Source organism: Empidonax traillii, unplaced genomic scaffold (genome assembly GCF_003031625.1).
Source record: "Empidonax traillii isolate 1590-97213 ecotype Southwest subspecies unplaced genomic scaffold, ASM303162v1 scaffold135:size1941959, whole genome shotgun sequence".
NCBI classification, from domain to species: Eukaryota; Metazoa; Chordata; class Aves; order Passeriformes; family Tyrannidae; genus Empidonax; species Empidonax traillii.
Window position 1 is genome coordinate 481,755 of NW_020955328.1, and position 9,519 is coordinate 491,273.

The 9,519-nt window shown below is 50.6% G+C and overlaps 1 protein-coding gene across 2 annotated transcripts in view; it reads left to right on the forward strand.

The window, feature by feature from the left end:
• The window catches only part of CLUH (clustered mitochondria homolog), a 32,745-nt gene extending 24,267 nt beyond the window's left edge, over positions 1-8,478 (forward strand). The window contains exons 17-26 of one of the 2 annotated variants that reach the window (XM_027883848.1): positions 620-704; positions 1,288-1,441; positions 1,781-1,920; positions 2,026-2,106; positions 2,677-2,802; positions 3,295-3,416; positions 3,876-3,969; positions 4,759-4,893; positions 6,048-6,121; positions 6,649-6,831. In XM_027883848.1, coding sequence (XP_027739649.1) covers positions 620-704; positions 1,288-1,441; positions 1,781-1,920; positions 2,026-2,106; positions 2,677-2,802; positions 3,295-3,416; positions 3,876-3,969; positions 4,759-4,893; positions 6,048-6,121; positions 6,649-6,817 — 1,180 coding nt within the window. In that variant the 3' untranslated portion in view covers positions 6,818-6,831. Of the gene's footprint in view, positions 1-619; positions 705-1,287; positions 1,442-1,780; positions 1,921-2,025; positions 2,107-2,676; positions 2,803-3,294; positions 3,417-3,875; positions 3,970-4,758; positions 4,894-6,047; positions 6,122-6,648 lie in introns of both variants that reach the window. The other variant, XM_027883846.1, reaches the window with a different exon arrangement.
• Positions 8,479-9,519: the final 1,041 nt, after the last annotated feature.

Genomic DNA, 9,519 nt, shown 5'->3' on the forward strand with positions numbered 1-9,519 from the left:
GGCAAGTGTAAGTGAAATGTGGAATGAGATTAAACTTAGGAGGCAAAGGCAGCCAGGAAAAACAGAGGAGGAAGGGAAAACTTTTCTGAGGGTGCAGAGGGGAGCAGAAGGCGAGAAGCTGAAGAGGTATAGTCAAAAGATATTCGTCTATATCAGTGATAGTTTAGGCTGAAGGGAGCTTCTGTTCCAAGAACAAGGACAGCTGCTCCTATACCTGAGCAGAGGTGGGGAACAAGGCTGCTGCAATTGTGAGGGTTAAACTAGAAGCACCAGCTAAGTGGACCCAGAGGAAAACCATAGTTAGTTGGATAAACCAACTTTGGATAGTCAGATAAGGATCATCCCTTCATGTCAGGGACTGCTCACTCCTCACGAAGAGCTGAAGGCATTCAGCCCAAACGCTGCAGTGAGCTCTGAGGAGAACATGTGGAGGATTTTGGTAAAAGCACTGCTGTGCTCTGTAGGCTTTCAGATACCGTGGGCAAGTTCTGCAGTGTTAGTCATTGGTTTCAGTTAGCACCTGGCTGTAGAGGGACCTGTGCCACAGGTACCCATGGTGGAGGGATGTGCTTGAGCAGAAACTCACCCAAAAGCTGAAGCTTGTACGTGCTTTCTGCAGTGAGAATGCTGACCAAGCAGCTGAAGTGTATAATCTACAGAAAATCACCCTACTCCGTGAAATCTCCCTCAAAACTGGGGTCCAGGTAAGATCCACATCCCCTCTCCCTTCCCATCATGTTCTGTAATGAGTAACACGAAGAGTAAATGTGACTGTGCTTGCAGGCACAGTGTGAGCCCTGAAAGGTCTTTGTGATGTTTGTGGTAGAATACAGGTCCCAGCCCTGGGAAAGAGATTTCTAATCCAGTTCCCTGTTAGGGTAAGGTTGCTGGCATCTCCCTTGGGAGAAGAGCCAGCCTCAGTACAATTGCTGTAGCTTGCTCTGGCTGGCTCAGCTTCAGTTCATGCACACACAGGTTCCACATATCCCCAGAGAGGCAGCTCTTCTCCTGGGCAGAGCAGGACTTTGGGGCCTTGTTTGGAGAACAAGGGTTTCCTTCCCCACAGGACTGCTTTTTCACTCCTCTGTGGGCACTGCTACTGCGGTGCCATTTTGCTGTGCCCACGCAGTGGTCCACACCTACATCTGGCCACCTTTGAGAGCTCTGTCCTAGCTCATGGTACTGGAGATGTGTTGCCTGTGAATCCACACACAGAATTTCTTCCTTTTCTTGCCAAGTACCTATGGAAGTGGTGACCGTGCTCTCCCCTCTTTTTGATTGCTCCAGATCCTGCTGAAGGAGTACAACTTCGACAACAGGCACAAGCCCACCTTCACAGAAGAGGATATTCTCAACATCTTCCCCGTAGTGAAACACGTAAACCCCAAAGCTTCCGATGCTTTCCACTTCTTCCAGAGCGGGCAAGCAAAGGTTCAGCAAGGTACAGACACACCCTGGGTATCTCTGCCTCTCGGGGCAGCCGCTGATAATGGGAGGAGCAGGATTTGTGAGGCGTGGCCACCAGTACACCCCTGCCCACCCCGGTTTGGTAGAGAATCCTGGTCTCCAAGACCATCTGAAAGGCTCTTGCTGTAAAGCCCCCAGCAGTGAGCAAGGATGGGTCAGGGCAGTGATCTCCTTCTCCCAGGTTCTGGTCCTTGCACAGGCAGTGACCTAGGGCTGTGTATCCCACTGCTGTTCTCACTTCACGGGCAGCAGCTCTCCAGCAGCGTTGGGGGTTATTTAACATACATATCTATGTGGATACACCTTCTTTCAGGTTTCTTAAAGGAGGGCTGTGAGCTCATCAACGAAGCCTTAAACCTGTTCAACAATGTGTATGGTGCTATGCATGTAGAAATCTGTGCCTGCCTGAGGCTGCTAGCTCGGCTCAACTATATCATGGGAGATTATTCAGAGGTAAGCAGGGGCTCCCAGGGGGTCTCCTCAGTCCTCTCATTCCTTCCTTATGCTTGTTCAGGCTCCTGGCACAGTGTGACCTGCTCTGGGTTCTGTTCTGTTCAGGCCTTAAGCAATCAGCAGAAAGCGGTGCTAATGAGCGAGAGGGTCCTGGGCATCGAACACCCCAACACCATTCAAGAATACGTGAGTATGGGGAGCTGGGGGGGGCAGCAGTACCTCAGGGCTCTGGCTGCAGTCTGTGAGCCTCGTGTCTGCAGCTGGAAAACACCTGCAGTTCTCCTCCCTTCTGCAGTGTTCTTCCCAGAGCCCTCCACTTCCTTCTTCTCTTAGGATCCTGAAAGCTGAATAGCTGAGTGTGTGCATTATAAATATTCTGTATGCTCAGTAATTGTCCTGCTGAACCTGGGGGTTTAGTGTTTTTCTGCTGAATCTTTATTTAGATTCATTAATTCTGCTGCTTTGGCTCTGGGCTTATGTCAAGAAAAAGAATCCCCCCAAAGCACAGTCAGAATATCACATACACACAGGTCAGGCTGGAAATATTCCGCAAGGGGTGTTAATAGAAATTGAGATAAAACACTCAACAGACAACTTCCTCGGTGCTGTGTCCTCTGTGACACCTCAGTGAGGCTGTGGGTCAGCCAGCAGACCTGGACTTTTTGAACTGGCTGATGTCTTTTTATTCATGTGCAGCTGAGGAAAGGAGACATTAGGTTCCTTTACAGTAATGCTGGATCCCTTTTCTTGTCCTAGATGCACCTGGCTCTGTACTGCTTTGCAAACAGCCAACTCTCAACAGCGCTGAACCTGCTGTACCGTGCACGCTACCTCATGCTGTTGGTATTTGGGGAGGATCACCCAGAAATGGCACTCTTGGATGTAAGTAATCTGTTAATAGTCTTCAAGTTCCTAATCTCTAAGAAACCTCTTGGTGTTTAAGATGCCCTTTAAGATGACTGTTCAAAACAAACATTCAGGCAGTGCTTTTCCTCCCTGGGTTGTTACCAGTTGGTTCCATCAGATGAAGGAAAAAAGGAGTTAGGCCCTTTAGCTTCTGTTGCTGGAGCTCTGTGCTGGGATACTGCAGATGGGGGTTTCAGCACCTGTAATCCTTGGGAAAATTCCTTAATTTAGTATGTTCTTGTTGCCCTGGCATAAACTGGAGGGTTCCTTACCTCCTTTGGGCCTGGCTTGCTTGGGTTGAGTTCCCATGGGGATGGATGGTCCCTGTCACGTGTTAGTGCTGTAGGGACGTTGCTGGGGGCTGTAGCCTTTCTGGCAGGGACATACCTGGGTGGTCCTGCTGTTCAGAGAGCAGGAACTGTCGAGTGAATGTGCCTTTCCCAATGCCTGCTTGGCTCCTCTGTGCAGAACAACATCGGCCTGGTGCTCCATGGGGTCATGGAATATGACCTGTCCCTCCGGTTCCTGGAGAACGCATTGGCCATCAGCTCCAAGTATCATGGCTCCAAGTCTCTGAAGGTTGCACTAAGGTGAGGCAGGGTGGGGTGCTGGGCTGGGTCACTGCTGTCACCGAGTGCTCATGTGGGAGGGTCTGATCCTGTCAATTGGAGATTCAGTCTCATCCCAGTGCCAAGGTCATGGTGCAGCATCCAAGTTTGTAGTTTTGAAAGATGGAGATCCCTTGTTCTTCAGGTTAATTGTGGCATCTGCTGTGATACTGTTTGCCAAAAAAATCTGTCAAGATGACAGTCTTTACCTCTGCAGGTCACTCCTCAGCATTCCAAGGAAAATCCAACCCAAATGAGTGTAGCATATGAATCCCTAGCTGGGGTGGGGAGAAGTACCTTCCAGAGCACTACATTCAGTCTCTTTTTACACTTGTGTTAAGACTTCTAGCCCAAACACTGTGATGTTACAGTCGTGCTTGCTGCAGCACAGAAATGTTTCTCCTTTGTGGAAGTGCCTCTAAACCCTTTTCCTTCCCTCAGCCACCACTTGGTTGCCCGAGTGTATGAGAGCAAAGCGGAATTCCGGTCGGCTCTGCAGCACGAGAAGGAAGGCTACACCATCTACAAGAACCAGGTGACAAGCAGCCACACCGTGCACTTGAGTCCTGTCACGGCAGGGCCAGAATTGAGCAGTTCCACTGCAAACCAGTGCCCAGGTGGGCCTCAGGGAGGCCTTTCCCTGGCATCTGCTCAGAACTATATGTAGGAATCCCTGTAGGGTGGGGGCAGACCTGCTGTCCTGTGCAGTAACTGCCTGCTGCTATGCCAGGAATCTTTGCTCAGCTTCCTGCAAGTGCATCTGTGCTGTACCTGTCAGTGGACAGACACTTCTATCATGGCACAGCCCAATGTTCTGGTGGGGCTTGGAAAGAATTGGCCTGTTCTTCTCATGTTTTGCACCACCAGTCTTTTAAAATACCAGCTCCAAACTGGTTTGGTAGTGGAGCTGTCTCATGGGCAGTGCCTGCTCCCACTCACAGCCCAACTGCTGCTCAGCGAAACTCCTGCCCCAGCCCAGGGCTGTCTGAGCACGTCTGGAGCTGCAGGTGGTGACTCAGCGCTGCTCAGCTGGCTGAAGGCACAGCCCGGTGTGGGGAATGCTGGAATACTGCTCCTGGAAGCACAGCTCCATGCTGGGAATGCCGCTCACCCAGCCAATGTTTTCCCCTTGATGGAAGTGTGGAATGTCGATAATAAGGCTCCCAGAACTGTTTGGTTGATTTTTGAATGCCAAGACAGGTGAAATCTTGTTCCACTGAGTTTCTGTGGGGATGCTGAGCTGGCAGCACCCAGGATTGTACCATGGGTTGGGTCCTGCTCTCATTTGTCATGTTGAACTGGTTCTTTCCCCCTTTTCTGTCAGCTCGGTGAACACCATGAAAAGACCAAAGAGAGCTCTGAGTACTTGAAATACCTGACGCAGCAAGCGGTCGCTCTGCAGCGCACAATGAACGAGATCTACAAGAACGGCTCCAATGCCAACATCATGCCACTGAAGGTACCCTGGGAGCAGTGGGCAGTGGGCTGTGCCAGCAGGGATTTGTGTCCAGCTGCTTGTGAGGGGGACAGAGTGTCAGGAGCGTGCAGTGGCTGTGCCAGGTTAGATCCCTCCTGGGGATCCCTCCTGGGCAGGAGCTCAGACACAGTGTGGTATCACCAGTGTGGATGGAGCATCTGTCCCCTCTGAGAGCAAGTTCCTGAGCTCTGGCTCTTTCTCCTGAGCTTGGGCAGTCGGACGCAGGTGATGGCATCACAGGGTGCCCCAGGAAGTGGTGGGGATGCAGGGACAGCTCTGGGGCGAGAGCCTGGCACACCTCTGCACAACCCTGTCCCGCTGCTGACTCACTGCCTGGGGGCAGGTTGCTCAATGCAGAAGTACTTCAGTTTCCTCATGTTAACAAATGCTGTCATCCTTCACCAGGCGCTTTGTTCTCCTTCCAGGGATGTTGTGGTTGGAGGGGCTGGGCAGGGAGCGTGGGGGTGGAGGTGCTGCGGGGGCTGCCTTGCCTGACATGGAGCAGAAGTGACTGGCCCTCCTGGGTCAAATCCTGCTGCTCCTACCCCAGCCCTGGAATAGGTGACCAGTGCAGTGGGCACCCTCCCTGCTAGGCTGTACTCCAGCAGGTTGGGAAAGAAGGTCCCAGCTACAGATCCTCCCTCCTGCCGGAAGGGCAGAGTGGCACAGTGCTCTGTGGGTCGGTTCTCTTCCTGGGGAGAACTGGAACAGACCTGAGGGGTTCATGGCAGCGAAGGGAGCACAAGGACCTCGAACTGAGTAAAGAGTCAAGTCCAGGGAATGGGGGAATGGGGGCCAGCAGAGGCCCAAGCCCATAAAAACAACACTAAAGGTTCTACCCTTGTTGCAGTACTTGAAGGAGGGTAGAGAACCCCAACACACTTTGGAAGTGTCTCTGTATTTAACTGAAGTCACACAGGGTTCAGCAGGAGGTTCCTGCAGGGACTGGTGGGGAGCTCTAGATCCTCCTATTCAGCTTACTGATGTGAAGATGTAGATAACATAAATGATGCCACTTTGCAGCTATTTGGGTGTCACATGAGCCTGAGGTTTTTCTCAGCTGTTAGTTAATGGTGTCTGGACTTGCTCAGAGTCCTTCCTGGATTTCCTAAAACTTCTTTTCTCTTGTGGTGTAGTTCACAGCTCCCAGTATGGCCAGTGTCCTGGAGCAGCTCAACATTATCAATGGAATTCTCTTCATTCCACTAAGGTAAAGTGATTCTTCTGGGTTGTACCGTTAGAAAGCAAGTAATCTTTTTGTATTGTCTTTGTTCATGAGAGAGCAGACACCAGCTTCACAGGATTTATTCTAGCCAAGATCACAATGCAGGCCCTGATTAGCATCATCAAAACACTTAATAGCAGGACTCTTATTTTTTTTTAATTATTCTAAATTGTCTCGTAGACTTCTAGTTAAAAATTTGATTGGGGTGGTGGTGGAAATAGATGACCTGAGCTGAGACTGTGTTATTCTAAGGCTGTAAATAATCACTGATGGTAAAAATGCAGAGGCAGGAGGCTGCCTGGCCATCACTGAGATGAACCCCAAGCCCCACTGATGGGGTACATCCTGCTGCCTCTTGGTTCAAACCCAGACAGTGCTCAGGTGTGGCTGAGCTGTGGAGGAGGGCAGGTGCAAAGGAGTATTCCCTCCTTGTTGAACATGACCTAGTCCCTGTGCTTCACCATTTCTAAGGCCAGTCTAATGTCTGCTCCCCTTCTTGCTTTCTCCTTCAGCCAAAAAGACTTGGAGAACCTTAAAGCCGAGGTGCAGCGACGCCAGCAGCTTCAGGAAAGCATGAAAAGTGGGGAACAGCTGGAAGCAGAGGATAAAGCTGTGGAGGAGAAAGAGGCTGAGCCAAGCATGCCTTCTGCTGCCATCCCCTTAACACAGAGCTCTGCTTAACATGTACCTCGCTTGGAAAAAAAAAAAAAAGTTTAAACCACCCTTTTCTGAATCTGGCCCGGGGCTTCAGCTGTCCCTGGAGCAGCTCCTCCTTTTTGACAATGTTATTGCACTGGTACAATTAATACACAATGCAAAGAACTAATCTGAGCAATGTAATCTGTCTGCCCCAGCTTGTGTCTGCCACGCGAGGGGAAGTGGCCGGAGGCAGCACAGACCCGTCCTGGCGTGCGCGGGGCCCTCCTGCCATGTGTGTGTCCGTGTTGTGTGTGTGCGCAGCAGTTATTTCTACTTTGTACATATGGATTCCAAATGAACTGTCTGGAGGGATGTAACATTTCTCAGGTCATTTTTATGTTGACTAAGGACACTGCTTTGCTAAACCAGTACAGAACCAGCCCCATTATTGCTCCGCGTTCTTGTAAAACGTGGATTCCAAGCCAAAAGATTGATTCCCCACCCCCCTCACCAGTCACTATCCCAGTCTGTGCTAAGAACAGCCATATTTGTGTCACTCAGATGACTGAAGCCTGTGACGTGTGGAAGTGGGGAATGTACAGCATTTTCTACATCAGGATATAGCCATGGGATTCCTTTAACCATTTTTTCTACATTTGGTTGGCAGTTTAGCAATTCAGTGGGATTTTGTAACATTCACATTCTAATTTTCAAGGTAAAGATATAGATATATACATAGATATATATAGATATATATATATATATGATATTCACCGTTCCACCTCTGCTCTAATTGCCGCTGAGTAACTTGGGATACTGTATCCAAAGAGTGAGGGCTTGATGTTTAAAAAAGCGCACAAAATTCCATTGCAGTGGAAACCCCAGTGCCTCAGAGAGGTGGGAATGCAGCAGATGAGGGCTGAGCTAAGGGGAGTGAGGAGGGAATCATGGCTCTATTATGAGGTGGGGGAGAGGGGAGGAATAGTCAGACCTGGTCTCATTTGCAGCAACATCTGTGACAGAGCTGAGGGCCCTGAGCCTGATGGCGTAACCACCAGAAAGTACCAGGCTTAAGGGAGGGGACTTAAATAAAACCTGAAGTTCCCCCAGCACTGAAACCTCTGGCAAACACCTCCTTCTGTGGAGTTTTTTGCACACTGGTTTTGGGACTGGCACCAGGAGCTCCCATTGCTGGCAATGGATAGTACTGAAGGGCAAGGTGCCACTAAAGACATCTTCCTCTCCCCTCCCCTCACACACACGCATCCCGTGGGGTTGTCACTGTCCCCAAGCAAGAAGCCTGTGGCCGCTGCAGGCCCTGGGATGCCGACAGTTGAATGTCCTGTTTTCCAAGCAGATGAAGCTGCAGAACAAGGGCGGGCCCGCCGCAGCCCCACGCTGCTGGTGCCCAGCCTCTCCCTCCCTCGCATTGTCTGTCCTGGATCGTGCCCCGTGCTAATCCGCGCTGCTTTTTACTGACCTGTGGAGCCAAGTGCTGTCCCTGTGCTCTGTACCCTCGGTTTCCTGCCCGACCTTACAGGTATTTGTAATTCATGGGGGGGGGGGGAGAATGGAGCAGCCTCTGAGGTGTTGGAGGCAACAAAGCAGAGTCTTCACTGCAAATGAACTTGCTCCTATTAGAAAAATTCTGAATTTCCTGGAAAGCAATCAATAAATGACTACAGTGCATCTTTCCTACAAGATTTTTCTTTTACTAGTGTCTTTCAGTCCATTAAAAGCTTTTTAAACTGTAGTAGGTACTTTATTGTTTCTTTTCAATTTGGTGCAAGGTATTGGTACCAGCACTGGAGCCAGAACTCCTGTTTCCCTTGAGCAGAAGTGAGGGAGAGAACAGGTCCAGGTGAGCTGGAGGCTATAAAACCTGTAAACCAGTACCTGAGTCGCAGCCCCAGCACCTCCAGCCCATAGGGGCAGGACCTGCCCTCTGCTGTCAGAATCCATCTGTGTTCATGGGGAGAAGTCACTCCTCCCTCTTTCTTGCTCTAGGGAAGAAGGGGGAGCAGGGACAGGGGGGCTCTGGGGATGTTGTGGCCATGCAAAATGAAGCTGGACACAAGTCCTGGCTACTGATGCTCCAGGGCCAAGCAGCTCGGAGAGTGGTGCAGGCTGGTAAATAACTGCACTTACCAACATCTGTCTGTACCTCTCTTTACCTCTTTTGGGGTCGATGTTCTCATTGCTCTGTTCACAAGTTCTTAAACAAATGTAAAAACTGGCTCAAATGAACCCTGGGCCACAGCTGGACCAGAGGTGGGCAGATGTTTGCCAAGCACCTTTGCTCCTAGTTCATACTAGGTGTGTGTAGCCCACCTCACTCAGGTCTAGCCCAGGCAGTCACCCAACCACATCACACCCACCAATGCCCCACACCCCTACATGTGTCATTTCATATTCAGCCCTGTCTGCTGAAGAATGTTTTCATGTCCATCAGAGTATTATCGGGACTGGAAACATGAAAACAACCTCACACACCTACAGAGCTGCTGTCGCACTGCATGAGCAACAACTCACCAAGCTAAGGGGGGAAGATTCTTCAACTGCCCAGATTGCTCTTGGCAACTCACACCTGAACCTCCCTCAGGCTCCCTGTGACAAGCTGACTGCTTGCAGACACGAGGCCTTTCTTCTACCCCTCTCCTCAAAAACTGCCTGCGCCAGCCACCCTGTCACCCCAGCCAGGATGGATCATGCACACACTGGCTCTGGCAGAGCCCGAATTCAGT